At 28.3% G+C, this 18,812-nt stretch overlaps 1 protein-coding gene across 1 annotated transcript; it reads left to right on the top strand.

Annotated features, from left to right (window-relative positions):
* Window positions 1-10,740: 10,740 nt before the first annotated feature.
* Window positions 10,741-15,125, top strand: LOC123192446 (serine carboxypeptidase-like 27). The gene is made up of 9 exons (XM_044604999.1): window positions 10,741-11,516; window positions 11,681-11,776; window positions 11,888-11,980; window positions 12,084-12,169; window positions 12,283-12,543; window positions 13,715-13,842; window positions 13,919-14,014; window positions 14,439-14,544; window positions 14,718-15,125. Exons 1-9 carry the CDS (start codon window positions 11,153-11,155, stop codon window positions 14,856-14,858), a joined length of 1,371 nt encoding a protein of 456 aa, XP_044460934.1. The 5' UTR covers window positions 10,741-11,152; the 3' UTR covers window positions 14,859-15,125.
* Window positions 15,126-18,812: the final 3,687 nt, after the last annotated feature.

The following is an 18,812-nucleotide window of genomic DNA, read 5'->3' as shown; positions in this document are numbered from 1 at the left end:
ATAATATTTTTTTCAAAGACTATATTATACTGATGTCAAACTATATCAACCCTTATATAAAATGGTTTGGTGACTTTAAATTAAAAGATCATATGTATCACTATGTGTTATAAGGTATGTTCCATAAACATTGAAGTTACCATTTATATGGAATTCTCTTGATGAGTTACTCTGGTGAACATGCTTACTCAATATAGACTTATGTGTTGTATCAGGTTGTCAACATACAACCTTAACATGTGAAATTTCTTAATATCTTTAATAAGGCCATTCAACACTATGATAATTTTAATTATATTATTTGTGCTCTAAGTCAAAATAATACTATAGCTACATACATTTTCAGAATGACCACAATTTATACACATAGAGTTTGACAATTAGTGAGATACGTTAATCCCCTTGTCATGGTTAATAATAAGGTGACACCATTTCATTAATTTAAAAATGATACAATTACGAATTAATATTAGTTTTAGAACACTTACTCTAACATGCAGTACATCTCCCAAAGTCTACATGATTCTTTTCTTATTTTGTCATAAAGAAAAGTTATCATTTCTTACCTAATCAATATCATGTTATTTATTGTTTTATTTCAATTAGAATATGAACAATTTTGAGAATCATATATGAATTATAGATATTCATATTGAATTATTTTAATGTGGTTTTCTTTTCTCTACCTTATAAACATGAAGTGTAACAATACAAAGGAAAAGAGGGGATATTAATTAAAATTGGCAAAAATTTTTCCGCTTATACCTTTTTAGGCAAACACACAGTAGTTTTACTTTTATAAGTAAATTTTTTTATAACTCCAAAAATACCCTTTCAGCCCTGTAGCTGGAGGCGCTGGAAGGAAGATGTGGTGCGCACGGTGCGTGTGGAGTGCGCGCAATGCGCACGGTGCGTGTAGAGTGCGTATACCCTCATATATATATATATATATATAAACAGAGGGTGGGGGTGCGCGCAGTGCGTGCAGTGCGCGCACCCTTTCTTATATATATATATTAAATAATATAATATAATATTTAAAAAATATGATAAATAAATATATATTAAATATTATAATATTTAATATAATATACCTAAATAATAATAATAATAATTTTAAATATATATTATATATAATATTATAATATAATAAATATATATAATAATATAATATATATTCAAAAATTATTATTATTATTATTTTTATATATTATATTAAATATTATAATATTTATTATATTTTTTAAATATTATATATATATATATATATATATATATATATATATATAAGAGAAAGGGTGCGCGCAGTGCGTGTGCAGTGCGCGCACCCTTTCTCATATATATAAAAGAGGAAGGGTGCGCGCACCCTTTCTCTTATATATATATATATATATATATATATATATATATATATATATTAAATAATAAATAAATAAATATATATTAAATATTATAATATTTAATATTTATTTATTTATTTATTATATTTTTTAAATATTATATTATATTATTTAACATATATATATAAGAAAACGTGCATGCAGTTGTTTATATATATTATATGAGGGTACGCGCACTCTGTATGCACTGCACACTGGGCACGCACCGCGCACACCGCACGCACTACGTACGCACCACGCGCACCGCACGCACCGCGTGCACCACACTTTCCTTCCAGCGCCTACAGCTACAGGGCTGGGAGGGTATTTTTGGAGTTACAAAAAAATTTACTTATAAAAGTAAAACAACTGTGTGTTTGCCTAAAAAAGTATAAACGGAAAAAATTTTGTCTATTTTAATTAATATCCCGGAAAAGAGAGACAAAGAAAAAAAGACAAACAAGATTAAATTGAGTTTACCAATACACTAAACATATTATGTATAAGAAATATCGTAAAATTGTTTGAACAATTCTCGTAAAAATCTAGTTATCCTCTTTAGGACCCTTATCTAAAATCAAGTTTTTTTCAAGACACTCTTATTAAAAGTATATATAATTTGGTTCAAATCATAAAATTGGACTGAATTGCTTAAAAATTACAGTTTGATTTGGTTTAAGTTTATAAATTTTTAAAAAATAATTTTCAGTTTGGGTTACGACTTAGATGATTTTTAAATCGAATCAAACCATAAACCATATTTTTTAAAAATACATACATACATCTATATTAGATAAAAAATTTCAATAAATAATTAGGTGTACAACTTGTTTTTTCACATTTATTTTGTCATTTTATTTTACATTATATTATAAAAAACTATAATTTTATTAAATAATATATATTTAGAAATGAATAATTTTAATAGGTTCAAACTGTAATCCAAACTAGATCAAAACTGTATTTTTTCAATTTAATTTGATTTGATTTAAAAAAATTTCAAACTGTTTTTCTCAGTTTGGTTTGAAAAAACTTTTAAACCACATCAAATCGAATTGTTAACACCTCTTACTCTCATTGTATTTTTGACAAATTAATAGAATACTGTAGACATAGATTTACAACCTTAGGGTAAAACCAAGTCGAAATTTTTTGGTGTTTTATTTTTCTTATATTTCATTTATCTTTTATCATAGTAAATAACATTAATGAGATTTAATAATCAATCTTCACCACCAATACTATAATTTATCTTTCGTAATATTTTAAATTGTATATATTAATTGATAATGTAAAATTTCTCTGCAAAAGAAACATTTACCAAATGTGAAAGGAGTTCAGTACAAATGACTTGCAAAATGATAGTGTTGGAACTCATTACTTGCTTCACCATCATGCAATCGGTCCCCAGTTGCCATTCGATTGACTTGAGTGCCTGTTAATGCCCATGCGCCTGCTTGCCTAATTCTTTCTATCGACAATTTAGCTATTTAGCTAGTCAATTTCAACCTCATTTTGTAAACCCAAAAAATTCTTGAGTAGGTTTGTGTCGGCAAAGAAAACTACACTTTATCAAACAAGCTCCTTTAAAAGTCGGTTCTATTAGGCCAAAAGACTTATTCCCACGCAAGGTATAGTGAATTCTCAATTCCCACCCATCAATTTTCAAAACCCCGAACACTCACCCACAATCAAATTTCCTTTAAAAATTTCAATTGACGTTAGGGGTAAAATCATTATTTAACAAAAAATTAAAGTTTTATCACTTTTTCTCCCCCATATTTAAAAACTTATATTTTCCCCCCATATCACATTCGTCTCCGGTCAAAGATTGTCGGAGAGGCTATAGAGAGAGACCGAAGGAGAGATAAGAGGGGAAGGGAGGACGGCCGACGACCGGGTAAGGAGAGATCGACGTCGAAGGAAGATGAACAAACCTTAAGGGGATTTTTGTCACTTTTCAAACCTTGGGTTGGGGGAAATGTAAGTTTTCAAATACGGGGGAGAAAAATATGATAAAACTTTAATTTTTTGCTAAATGATGATTTTACCCCTAACGTTAATTGAAATTTTTAACGAAAATTTGATTATGGGTGAATATTTGGGTTTTTGAAAGTTGGTAGATGGGAATTGGAATTCTATATACCTTCGGTGGGAATAAGTCTTTTGGCCATTCTATTATTAACACAAATTTACATTGCAATCCTTTGATAAAGTTGGTGGTCAAAAACATGTCTACAACATTGCAAAATTGACATCGGTACAACACGAGGTTTATGCTTATCTGCATTTATAATCTATTTATTGCATGATTATCCCTATTGGGAAAGGGCTGTTTATTTTTATTTATTAATGATAATATGACACTATAAATAATATATTATCATTAATATTTAAATTAATACTGTACATCCGATTGTTCGGTTATTTCATTTGAAGCTTTGGACTTGCTTGTTTCTTGTAATGCATTATTGTTTAAAGCTTATAACTATGTTCACAAATTGAATTATACAGGACATGTATAAACGCATGTTTATTATGCTTGAAAAGAGATCCATCTAGCTACGGTATAGATTGAAAAATATTAATGATAAAGTTCCTTGGGTATTCGGCTGGGAGGCAAACAGAAAATGAGCTTTTTTTTTTTTTTTAAACATTATATCATATAAATTATATATTTTTTCTCTTTATCTGGGATGGTTTCAAGTTTTTTTTTTTTTTTTTTTGATAAGTTGATAGTTTCATGTTGGCCAAAGGACTTATTTTCATCCAATGTTTATTTTTTTCTCAAATTTTTACTTGTTAACTTTTACAAGCTTGAATATCCACCTATAAGATGTTAAAATTAACAAAATTCAATAGTTTTAAGGGGTAAAATTGTCATTCAACCAATGATATTAAAAAAATAAAATTTTATTTTTTTCCCTTTTTAAATACTAAAAACTAACAATTTTTTCCAAATTTAAGTTTTGAAAAATTATATTTTCCCTTGCGAGGTTTAGGGTTTCTACGGCAATAGACTCAACACCCTCTCCCTTATTGGGAGACAAACTTTGACAAAGATGAATCGTTTTTGTCTCTGACGAGGATAATTCGTCGTCATCTTTGACAAAGAGATTCGTCATCAAAGAAGGAAGGGGGCACCAAGTCCATCGTTGGAGGGAGAGGTTATCAAAAAAGAGACAAAGAGCCAAAGAAACCCTAAACCTAGCCGGGGGAGAGAGAGAATATAATTTTTCAAAATTTAAGTCTAAAGAAAAATTATTAGTTTTTAGGATTTAGGAGAGAAAATGAGATAAAATCTTATTTTTTTAATATTATTAGTTAAATAATAATTTTACCTTTATACTAAATAAATTTTGTTAATTTTAATATTTTATAAGTAAATATTCGAATTTTTGAAAATTAATGGGGGATAATTTGAAAAAAGAGCCTTGGGTGGGAATAAGTTCTTCGGCCTGTCAAGTTTCAATAAACTTTAAAGGACAACATGGGCTACGTATATTCAATGGCATGTGTGAAGCCCGATAAATAAAACAAACCCAGCAACGAAATTATTGTAGCCCAAAGTTTGTGATGGTAGTGAAATTATATCTACAAACAATAATATATAATTATATGGGTATGTGATTTTAAATTAAAGATAAAATAATACTCTATTATATAGTAATATATCTTTATTTATGCACATATATCAATTGTTTGTACATATAATACTACTCTTAAGCAATATCTGAAACTTAAAGTTAACATTTCACAATGATATGGTGCTCTCTTTATTTTGTTAGAAATTTTTTGATATGAGTTATTATTAATTATAATTTTAGTTTAATAAAATTAGATAATTAAATAGTTCAACGACAGTTTATAGATAAATTTGAGTAATCAATAAAAACAAATACAATACATTTAAATAATATAATATGAGTGGATAATATTAGTGTGGGTTTTAAGATTTATTAGATATTTGATGAGAGAATCGATTAACCTATTATATATTGGTTAGACTTATGCTTCGAAACCGTATGTAGTATAACGTATTCTATTGAAAATTGTTATTCAGGATAATTTCTGGAACAGAAGACTAATCACATCAAAAGAGTAATCTCAATAGATAATCTTGATAGTTTTATAGATTCAAATTATATATTATTTCAGATATTTTTATAATTCTAAAATATTTAATTTAATATTTTATAACTTATACAAAAATTTTGTAAAACAAATATTACATGATTTTATTTAGTTTATTCAGAATTAATCTTACGTGATTTACAAAACACTTTCTCACTAGTAAGCAATTATTAAATGAACCAAAAAATTATTATTATTTTCAAATGAAGAATTTTATACTATTCAGATTATATTATCAGATTAAATTAATTATATTAAATAAATAAAATTTTAAATCCAATAATTAATTTTACAATTATTAAATTAAGTGAATTAAAATATTATTTCGATATATTATTAAAAAATTTAAACCCAAACGTTTCATCTTAAAATCATACTTTTTTTATTATCTAAGTCACCTCTTTACGCATGTCAGTTGGTGACTATAATCCCCCATCTGTGCTGCTTCTCAAGGCTTGATCTTTGCATTGAAATTTCCCTTCTTTCACTAGAATATTATCTTTCACTGTTCTCATTTTTATTATAAATAAAACTATGTATACTTATTTTAAATATATAAATAAATACTTACTTAATATATATAATTATATAACTGGATGATTTTAAATTAATGATAAAGTAATATTCAATCATATATGATATACACAAATATATAAATATTTAATTATGAAAAATAGTAAATTATCACGGGTACTTAAAAGAATGAATATAAACACACACAAATATATAAAAAAAAAAAGTCGAACACTCTCACACACATGCGTATATAATATAAAAAAAGATAATACTTTAATTAAATATCTTTTAAATATTATTGGATATAAATTAATTATTATATTTTTTAGTTAAATTAACATGTTTTTTTTAATTAAAGTATTTGTTTTGTATGTTTTTCTAAAATATTTTACATATTGATAATTTATTAGAATATTTTTATATTGTCAAGTTATGAAATTAATTAATTAAAATATTTTTTAAAAATATTATACATTTTATTTGTTATTTTAATTGAAATTGATAGTATTTTTATCTTAAAATTTTAATACATAAAAATAAAATTATAACAAAATTAAAATTAATTAATAATCTCTTGAATTTTTTAAAACTATTATAATTTTTTAAAACAAATGTACCTTGAATTTATTATGAGTTGTATTATAAATAACAATTTGACAGATTTTTACCAATGTGGGCCTTATAGATGGCCCAATTCTCGCTATGCAAAAGTCTTCATCATCCAAATCAGAGTAATTTCTGAACTGGATTCAACTCAAAACAATGAGATTGTTCACGTGACGGAAGGATAAAGACAAGAAGGGGCAGCCACTGCGATATTGAAATATTTAACATTTCCCAATATAAAAATTATGTGATGATTAAAATTTGTTGGTTGCATGTTTGAGCTGTCACATCTGGTAATGAATTTCATGTGTTCTAATGGCCGAAGATCTATTGTCTACCCAAATTTTAATATAAAAATTATATATATTTATAAAATTTTAAAAATTCAAATATTTATCTATAATTAAATTTTTATTAAAAATTTTAATTAGAGTTTAGAGTAAAATTATTATTTATTAAAAAAATTAAAATTTTATTTCGTAGGTTTAAAATTTTCATGATTATCTTCTATCCAAAATTTTCAAATTTTAAAAAGTATCTATTTTAGTCCTCAAATCCTTAGGTTTTTTTTCTCTCCTCATCAGTGATGATGATTTTTGCAAATGAGATAAGAGAGTTGGCCCATCTTCGACAGAGTTTCTTCATCTTTGTCTTTGTCAATGAAGTGTTAAATAATTATGGGGGGTCAAATGAAATATTATAAAAATATGATGGACATTTTGATATTAAACATTGTAAGAGTATTATAAATGAAATTTTAGGAATAGATAAATGTATTTTGATATAAGACAACATACAAAGGTGTTAAATGCAATGTTAGATAATTATATGGGGTAAAAAAATATTAAAAAAATATATGAGGTATTTAGATATTACATAATATATGAAAGATTTAAATAATAGGTTAAGAATAGATAGATGCATTTTAATACAAGATAACATAAAATAGTGTTAAATGAAATGTTAGATAATTATAGGAGGTTAAATGAAATGTTAAGAAAAACATGGGGGTATTTTGAGAGTACATAATATACAAAAGATTTAAATAACATGTTAAGAATGAATAAATATATTTTAATAATAGGAAACATACGAGGGTATTAAATGAAATATTAGATAAGTATGAGGGGTTAAAGAAATATTAAAAAATATGGGGGGTATTTTGATATTAAACATTGTAAGAACATTTTAAATTAAATATTAAGGATAGATAAATATATTTTGATACAAGGTAACATACAAGATTGTTAGATAATTATAGGGGGTTAAAAAAATATTAGAAAAATATAGGGGGTATTTTAATGTTAAACATTGTAAGAATGTTTTTAACGAAAATTAAGAATAGATAGTTACATTTTGATACAAGATATTATATAAGAGTATTAAATAAAATATTATATAATTATAAGGGGTTGAATAAAATATTAAAAAAATATATGAGGTATTTTGATATTAAACATTATAAAAACGTTTTAAATGAAATGTTAAGAATAGATAGATGCATTTTGATACAAGATAACATATGAGGGTATTACATAAATTGTTAAATAATTATAGGGGGTTAAATAAAATATTAGAAAAATATGAGAGGTTTTTGGATATTAATAATTGTAAGACTGTTTTACATAGTTATTACAAAGTTTTTGTTATAAATGAATAATTTTTTCCAAAAACTTGTCATTGCAGAATTGATAATTAAAATGGATAGTTATGCATCGATTCGTTACCAAGGAGAATAGATTCAAGGTGGCGACAACACAATGAAATATGTTAGAGGATCCAAACAATTGATTAAAATTTCTTATGGAACAATATTTGAGGGATTTATTGAGCTTTTGAAGGAGTATTGCGGTAATGATCAAATGAAAAACTACCTTCAACTATCAATGAAGCCAAGAAAAATTGAGTTCGACTACCCCGTACAGATCCAAAATGATGAAAATGTCCAGAGTCTTATTAATATGTCTCAGTACTTACAGGAATGTATTCTTGTTTTTGTTACATGTACCCCAATTGAAGGACAAGAGGAAGAAGATGAAGATGAAGATGAAAAAGAAATTAGTGGGTGAAAAAAGAATATGATTTGAAAAACTTGATTGATTTCAATAATGACCCATTGTACATTGCAAACTGATGGGCTCATGGAGAGAAAGATAAGATTCCCGACTGAGGTGATTTTGATGAAAATGATATACTCGATATTCCTTCTAAAGAGGTAGTGCCCGAGTATATGCCACATGTTACCGAAGGTATGGATATTTTGTAGCTTGAAGATCCTATTTCAGGTGGTGGAAATTATTCTGAGCCATTTTTTGACAATATCCCCACTGATCCGTTTAGTTGGCTTCTTGATTTTCCTCCACAGCCATCAACATCATTAGGTGGTATCAGATCAATCCGAGAGGAGAATGATGTAAAGTTTGGTGATATTTTTCATAATAAAGTACAATTGAAAGATATTGTGAAACAATTTGCCTTACTGAAAAGATTTCAATTCATGATCAAGAAGTCTGACAGGGCGCGATGGGATATTAAGTGCAAAGCTGAAAATTGTGAGTGGCCATTTAATATAATTTTCCTTAATAAAATAATATATTAACTTTCCATAAATCGCAGTGCAACCGAAATATACTCATCGATGCATTTGGTTAGGTAATATTTATTATTAAAAATAAAAATTATATAAAAATAAATTATTTAAAAAATTAACCAATTTTCATGTTTGATAAAATTAATATGAATATATAATTATTATGTTTATTTAAAAATACCAAAATTTTATTTTATTTAAATACTCTAAAAAATTTATCTGGTGTAAATTAGTATTATATTTGATTGAATCAAATCAGCATATCCTAATATTTAGTTAAAATTGTTTGTTTCATGTAATTTATAAAATGTCCTCCATATTAATGATATTATAAAAAAAAAATTACATTATCAAATTAAAAAATTAATTAAATTATTTTTTTAAGTTGTTATTGTCATTTAAATATTATTTATCTTATTTAATACTTAAATTTAAAAAAGAAACATTTTTTCCTAAAATTTTAATTAAAAAAGCATAATATTGTAATAAACTTAAGATTACTTATATAATTTTTTATACAAAAAATCATATTATCTGAATTTTCAATAGTTTTCATTTGTAAATTTTTTTTTATATAACACTAAACTAATTAATTAAGAGTAATTTCCTTTTCCCACCCAAGGTTTGATCTTAAAACATTTTTCACCTAAAATCAATTATAAATAAAACTTTTTTGTTCAAAATTAAAACCTATTAATAAAACAACAATATTAAAAAGTAAAATTAATATTTTATCCCATCTAGTTTAGTTTTCAAAAGTATCATATCATCATAACTTAGTAAAAGTTAAAAATAACATTTTAAATCTCTAATTTCCATTTTTTTTTGTTTATTTTCACATTTCTTTTTCTTTTTTTATAGATTGGGACGTCTTTGTCCTAAAATCTTATATCAAGAGTTAAACATAATATTGAAATATTGGAGACCTTTTTAAAATTTTAGGGGGTTATTAGAAATTCACAAAAAGTTTGGGTTTTTAAAAAATTTTTGAAATATTAATCTACTTCAATAGTTTCAAAAATTATACTTAAACTCCAGAGAATTGAACTTAATATAATAAATTTTAGATATAAATATTATATTATAATTTTAGAAGTTATACAATATTTTTAAAATATATAAGATTTTAAAAAGTTTCAAATATCAATTTGTTAATTTTAAACTTTTTAAAAAAAAGTAAAATTATCATATTTAAAATATTTAAATGTTATATTTTTTTAAATTAATAAATAATAAAATTATTATGATATTCTTATCTCTTTAGTTTTATTAATAAAATTTGATTTTTTGGTGATAAATATTATTTATTTCATCCGAAAAAGCGGGGGAAAATGTGGTTTACTCATTAATTAATTAATTAATTACTTATTTATCTCTTTCACAGAATTGACTCACCGTATTTAATAATTAAAACATTTATAATTTTTAATCTACTTACCGTTTTGTGCCTTTTTACTCATTTTTGAAGGTTGAAAAGCCTTGCCTGAATGGATATAAATTAGATTCCATGGGAAATTTGTAACATTAATAATTAACAAGGAACACAAAAACGATTTGAATTCCTGCTATGGATTCAATCGTTTCACAGCTAATGACAACTAATCACAACCATTGGGATTGTGAATTGAATGTCGACTCAATTCGTTCTACACTCTAAATGCCACATTATATATTCAGATATTTTATCGCTGTTGAAGATCTGTTTGGTTCGATTCTTTCAAAATCCTTTCACCTTTTGGGATCTGGGCTTTTGGGTTTTAGTTGTTTTCTTTTTCTTTTTTCGGTCTTGAGAGTTTAGTTTGTGTTTGTCTTCTCAACATTCTTTCTCTTGTTTTTTGGGATTTTGTAGATAACATCATTCTTTGGAAACTGGAAACATTCTAGGATTTGTGTTTCTGGGTTTTGTTTCTTTGTGCTTTTAAACTTAATGGGGCATTCACTAGTCTTTGCTATATGCTTTTTGTTTCTTTCATTAAGTCCTTGTCTGTGTTCTTATTTGGGTGATCAAAAGAAAGACAGGATCAATGGGTTACCTGGTCAACCAGGAAATGTTGATTTTAATCAGTACTCAGGTTATATAACTGTAAACCAACAAGCTGGAAGGGCTTTGTTTTATTGGTTGATAGAGTCACCTGTTAGTCGTGCTGCTCAGTCAAGACCACTTGTTTTGTGGCTCAACGGAGGTCCCGGTTGCTCCTCTGTTGCTTATGGAGCATCTGAAGAGATTGGACCTTTTCGCATTAGGCCTGATGGGAGAACACTTTACTTAAATCCTTACGCTTGGAACAATTGTATGTGAATGTTTACTGAGCACATTGTCTTGATTTAGTGGCATAGAAAATGTTGTTGTTGCTGTTATCTTAGTGTGTTTTTTGAATATAAACGACGTTCTTTTGTTTAGTTGCTAATTATTGTTTTTTAAGGTTAACCTGATTCTGTTTAAACTTTTGAGCAGTGGCAAACTTGCTGTTCCTTGAATCTCCAGCTGGTGTTGGATTTTCGTATACAAATATTTCTTCGGATTTGTACACTGCTGGCGATCAGAGAACAGGTAATTCGGAGGTTCAGTGATCATACTTCTATCAACTATGTATTTATTAGGTATATTGTTGTTTTAGGGTAGAATGAGTTGATTTTGGGATTTGGTTGTTGAAACTTGTAGCTGAGGATGCATATGCTTTTCTTGTTAATTGGTTTGAACGGTTCCCACAGTACAAGCACAGAGATTTCTACATTGCCGGAGAAAGTTATGCAGGTTCGAATTTTACATATTCTTTTTGCTTTTTTATAACTTATACATTTTCAACGACATGTATGGTTGAGCATCGAAAGATCAAGCACCAAAAATTTTGTTTCAGGTCATTATGTTCCTCAGTTGTCTCAAATTGTCTACGAAAAGAGGAAGGGAATTGCCAATCCAGAAATTAATTTTAAAGGATTTATAGTAAGCACATCAAATTCTTATTTGTGGAAATCTAGAACAATCTGCTCTCTATTTGTGATGCTTGATGGAAGTTAATCATGGTCGAATGAGTCACTCACTTTGCTTTATATTAGGTTGGAAATGCCGTTACAGATGATTACCATGATTATATTGGCACTTTCGAGTACTGGTGGACTCATGGTCTGATATCAGACTCCACCTATCGGATCCTAAGAGCTGCTTGTGAGTCTGGATCCTCTGAGCATCAATCCATGGAGTGCATTAAGGCCATGAGAGATGCAGAGAGGGAGCAGGGAAACATTGATCCTTACAGCATTTTCACCCAGCCTTGCAATAAGACTGAGTCACAAAGGCACAACTCAAGGGGTCACTATGTAAACTCTCATCACTTTTTCCTTTTTACTAAGAGTTTTGGTGATAGCTTGCATACAAGTCAGATTATTATCTCCCTGAAGAAATAGCAATGCCATTAGAGGGAAAGATGCATATGTTATGTTTCAATAGAGTTCCAGAGATACTTTGGATTTGATTTGATTGCATGTAAACCTGGTTACACTCACTAGTAGCGGTAGCTAGATTTAATATGGAATTTGTTTCAATGTAAAACACAAAAAGAAAAGGCCAAAAAAAAAAAAAAAACCTTTACCCTAGTGAGACTATACAGTGTCTGGCTTCATGGGTGGGCCTTGGCAATAAATAGAGGCCACTTGCGTTGAATATTTAGCTTAAAGTTGTAAAGGGTCCCCCAATCCCAAGTCGTTTTCTACTCTTCTTTGCTCAATAATGCTGGAAGCTGAGAAGCATAAGTATGGTCTACTTCTATCACCTAATCCTGTCAGCTGTCATTCCTTGTTCTCCTTTCTTCTCTTGGCATGATTATGGCATGGCAAAAGTTATTGTAGGACTGTATCATCAACTGGTGCACATCATGCTTTCTGCAGTTAAAGTATGTGTACTCAATAAAAGAAAAAGAAAAGGGAGGCAAAACAGTCCCCACATTATAATGGGTATGGAGATCTTGAAAGGCTGACTAGTAAAGGGACAATGAATTTAACCACATATATTGAGTTGTGGTGCTTGGAAAACTTGCGGTTGCTTGATTTATTAGCTTTCGTCAGAAATCTCTTTTTCTACCTAAGCCCTATACATACACTCAAATTTGTTTTTGTTTTATACATTTTCTGCACCTTTTGCAAGTTTTATTCATTTATTTATTTAATTAAATATCTTCCTAGTCAACTGAAAAATGGATTGTAACGTGACAGAAAGAAGTTGGAGTATTTGTTAAGTGTTGCAGAATGTATACAACAGTACCAACAAATTGCGAATTTGCTTGATAATCACCTAATTAATTATTACATGAATTTCTCAGTTTGAATGTTGTCCCTAGTCAAACAGGTGGATTATAATTGCTTATTTATTATTTGTTAAAGTGTTAATATGACGTCTTCTTTGGGTTTGAACATGTTTTTGTTTGATCTTCTCCTTTACAACATTTTTAATGGGTCTGTTTTCTCAAGATCCCTCTGTCAATCTCAAATGCAGCCATGGATGTCCAGAGCTTACGATCCCTGCACTGAGCGATATTCTCAACTGTACTTTAATCTCCCTGAAGTTCAGAAGGCAATGCATGCAAATGTAACTAGAATTTCTTATCCATGGAGAACATGCAGGTATCTTTAAAGTTTAATACTATTGAAATTATGTCTTAACATATTTTGTAATTGAGCAAATTTCTTTCCTTTTCAGTGATATTGTAGGAAACTACTGGGCTGATTCTCCACTCTCCATGCTTCCCATATATAAAGAACTCATTGCCGCAGGTCTCAAGATATGGGTATTCAGGTAACTTACCAACCTTCTGTTTGTTCCAACTGACCTTGATTTTCCGTATGGTTAAGGAAGTTTGTTCAGTTAAATGGTAAATTTGGTTCAGTTATTTTAGTAGTAAGCACTCATGTAGCTTTTGTGGTTGGAGAAGTAACAATATTTACTGTGCATAATTAGCATGTTAAAGAATTTTGTAGCTTTTTTATGTGCTTTCTTTCTTTTTTTTTTTGGCATCATTGCTTTCAAAATCAATATAAGGTGGTACAATTACTAAATTATCTGCTATGACTTCTACTTGATGTTAATTAAGGAAACACTGTTAGAAATGTTATAATTACATTTCACTATCAAAAAATTTATACCGCTCTTTGACTTTGGCCTTCTTTGAGTTGGTTTTGTGTTTTGCTCTGACTGGGATCTCATTGACTACTTTGTTCAGTGGTGATACCGATGCAGTTGTTCCTGTTACAGCCACTCGATACTCTATCGATGCATTAAAGCTACCGACTTTAATCAACTGGTATCCTTGGTACGACAATGGGAAGGCAAGTTTCCGATGCAAAAATCATTTTTTATTATAACTGAGACCAAGGGGTCATTTTAGAGATGTGGCAAGTTTGATTTGTTTTCTTTATCATAAAATGTAGCGTGATTGTTGGTTTTGTTTAGGGTTTTGTACAATACATTCGTCTCACAACATTTTGTTTTCGTTATTTAGGTTGGCGGGTGGAGCCAAGTATACAAAGGGCTGACATTTGTAACGGTGAGGGGTGCAGGACATGAGGTTCCCCTTCATCGTCCTCGACAAGCTTTTATTCTTTTCCGATCATTTTTGGGGAACAAGCCGATGCCAAGATAAACCATGTTTAGTTCTATTCATTATCTACAATAAGTGGTTAGATTATAGATTTGTTCATTTATAGGAAGAGGGAAATGACAAAAAATAAAAACAAAGCATTCCTCTCGAGTGCCTGTCCATTCTTGCCTCAATTGGCATCATTTCTCAACTATCCATTTTTAATAATGATTTTTATTCTTTATAGGGTTTTAATTTGTAATTGTAGAAATCTTAAAGTTGATTTATGTTCGATGGTTGAATAATATGAAAAGATTGTTTGATTTTTTATCTGGATCTTATGGCAGGGGGTGACTCTTTCCACTCCTTGATATGCCAACAAAATTGCTTTTGCATTTACTATTATTTCACTTTTGAATTTCTTGTTTGTGGTATACATATAACCCCACAAAATCTACAAAGAAAAAGGAACGCTAGATTATGTGGGTACTTATCTTCTTCCATTAATAGATATTTTACAAAGTGTTTAATTTAAAAAAAAAAAACCTAGACATACAATTTTATTGGATTTTTTTAATTTCTAATCTTCATTATTTATTTTACAAAAAAAATTTGTAAGTTGAACCCATCAATTATCACCAACCAAAATCAAATTGTTACGGGTCCAAAAATCTTATTCAAAATTAACTCTCCAAAACTATTTTATTGAATAGAGTTTAGCGATTAGTGACTTACGAAGAGTGATTTCAAGTTCAAAAGATTAAAAGGTCTTAAATGCCATGTCAAGATAATTTTGATCGATCACAAGTTTTAATTATTCATATTTTTGCACTCAGATCTTTCTAATTAAATGTACTTCTTATTGGTGTAATTTTTAGCATCAATAATTTGATGCTAGATAAAATGTCTTTGTAATAAGCTCTCTTAATTTCTCATTATTCTCTTTCTTTTATTCAGTTATTTAAGCTTCAATGACATTATCAAATAGAAGAGTCATTTGATGAATGACTTGTTTGTCGTACTAATGGCGAAGGCCATAGTCATGGTTGACCGCCTTTCCTGCTCTCAGACAACCAGTTTATCCTTGTGACTAGGGGGGCAGCTTGTCACACCCCAAGAAGAAATTGTTAAATTTCAGAATTTGGTCTTGATGTTTTATAGATAGACTTGGTCTCACGCATTCAACTACAAGAAATGTTTAAAAAAAATTTTCACTATAGCCAATCAAAAGCAAAATCAACATATGTCTTACCCGGTTTTTGGAATTTCCCTCCTTTACTATAAGGGAAAAAAAAGTACTTGGTTTTCAAATCACCCATGTTGTCTTTCATATAGGTGAAACTCTTTGACTCCTTAGAAGGGCGCTGGCTAGTTCCTTCATTGTAGGTTCTCCAACCCCCAAAAAATGTAGCCTATCCTTCCGGTTGGTCATTGTACAAACATTCTCCTGGTTCATGAAGCTCTATAGAGAGACCATATCTCTCTTTAATAAAAATAAGTTTTACTACTGTAAGAAGAGTAAGAACAATATTTTTGCTGACCTCAGGCTGGGACACACATTCCTCAAATTATCCCACCATCGGAACAGAAGCACTTGGTCGGGCTTTGGAAACAGCTCCCTCAGCCCTTGGTTTAGATGACCTTTTCCTAAGACGAATCTTCTAGTCTGTCATAACAATAAACCCCATTATCGCTTGAAAGTTGAATCCTCATAAAACACCTAAGGAACATGTGACATTTTCGAAGAATGATGTATAAGATCTTGAAAAAATGAGATTTAAAGTTCAAAGGAAACTTGACAAGAAACAAAGTGAAAAATGCTAAGATTTAAAGAATTAGAGTCTACTCATAGAGCACACAATCAAGGTAAAAAAATGGGAGGAAATCTTTATCAATCAAAATTGCTCCTAAACAAGTTTCGATCATTAAACTAAAGTAATGTGACCCTCAAGACATCATAACTTTTAAAACAATTCGACTAACATGAGATTCACGTATACAATGCATTCAATAGTAACCACCTACTCTTGTTTAACAAGCCATAATCCTAATAATCTAAGTACATATATTGTTCAACAAAATATTTTTTAGCACCGTTATTCACACTCTTAAAACTATGAGCTACTTGTTACAGTGTTAAAAATTTTGTTTAAAGTGAGCCCTTGAAAGCTATTTTAACGGATAATTTAACGTCATCAATAGTCAACAATCAACGACTTGTGAGAAGTGTCTTTAAGGTCACATATCATATCAGTTTCCTATAATTTTGGACCCATTCTTCTAACATTTAATAACAAATCGATAAAAACGCGTTTACTCTTCCTTACACTATGAAAACCATTATCTTATTGTTAATTTTAATTAACGTATTTATTCAAATGTATTTCCTATTAGAAAATTTCCTCATATTTGAATAACAATAATTATGCTTTTGGTTTAATAAAACTAGATAATTGAATAGTTTAATGATAGTTTACATATAAGTTTAAATGATCAATAAATATAATTCTAATACATTTAAAGGTTATAATTTGGATAGATAATATTAGTGTGGACTTTAAAGTTTACTGGATATTTGATGAAGGGGTCAATTAACCTATTATATATTAACAAAGTCTTACTATGAAATAAAATAATAGTTTTTTCTATTGAAAGTTGTTATTCATGATGTTTCAGAAATGGAAGACCGATTACTCCTATGCGGATAATCTCGTGATAAAACCTTAGGGTTTTATCAAAGAAAATTGAAAACAAAATTAAGGAAAAAAAAACTAGGAATTTGATCACTTCAAGAGAATCGACTTTCAATTTGATCAATTCGAGGGGATTAACCTCTAAATTAACCAAAGACTTTGAATTATACATACATACATACGTATATACATACATATATATATATTCCAATTCTTAATCAACTAAGAAATTCTAACAAAGGTATAAAGGGAATAAAATAAAATATATATTTCTATTATAATTAGGGTAATATAATAATATTATTATAAGAACAATAAATTAAATTAGGACTTAAATCTTTAAAATTAGGAAATTTAACATTAGAATTCAAATCCCTAAAATTAAATAATCCTAACATCTCGACAACGTTATGAATTAAGATTGTATAGTGGAGGTATATCTATAATTTTAAAAAATTTAATTTACTTTATACCTTATATGTAAATCTTATAGAATTAGAATTGTATGATTTTATATTCAATTTATATATAATAAAATTTACATTTCTCCCATAAAAAATGTGATAACCAAAGAGAAAAAAGGAACGATTCTCTTATAATCTTTTTCATACATATAAATAACAATATCGTGGATATAGACTCATGTAGAGTTTATTTTGGTTGAACCACATAAAAATCACTTATCTCACTATTCATAAATTTTAACTACTCATATTTTTAGTATGAGCACAAATCATTACAACATTTTTCCATATTTATAAAAAAAAAGAAAGAAAAATGATGTGGAACATATATTCAATGAGAAAAACAAAAATTGATACCCAAAAAATGATTTTAGAGAATTTAACTTACCACAAAGAAATCCCATGATTATAACGAAATAATTTACCCAAAAATCCATATAGACAACAATACTTAACTTGAAAAAATCCAATTAAAAAACTCAAACTCATAAGATAGTCCAAATTCCCAACTCTCATTTCGACAATAAACAAATTAAACAAATTCTTAACATTTGCTCAACAAGGGCAAACCCAAAGCCCAAAGGCATGAAACATGAAACTTTCTTTAGCTCTTTCTCTTTGGCCTATGTTTTGGCTCTATTATTTTTTATTTTCTCCCTCTTCTCCTGCATCTTTGAATCATCATCAACAACAACAAAAGAGGGATAGAATCCCGGCCACACATCCAATGTCTACTTTTCTCAATTCTCTGGCTACATTACTCTGACTAGCGGGCCAGACGCTTTTCTATGGGTTGATTGAAGTCCATTAAAATACGTTGGAATAAAAATAATCAGTTTAACCGTTAAAGATTAAAAAAA

This window comes from Mangifera indica, chromosome 12, assembly GCF_011075055.1.
Source record: "Mangifera indica cultivar Alphonso chromosome 12, CATAS_Mindica_2.1, whole genome shotgun sequence".
Taxonomy (NCBI): domain Eukaryota; kingdom Viridiplantae; phylum Streptophyta; class Magnoliopsida; order Sapindales; family Anacardiaceae; genus Mangifera; species Mangifera indica.
The sequence above is the reverse complement of the archived record's forward strand: the minus strand, read 5'-3'. Positions and strand labels throughout refer to the sequence as shown.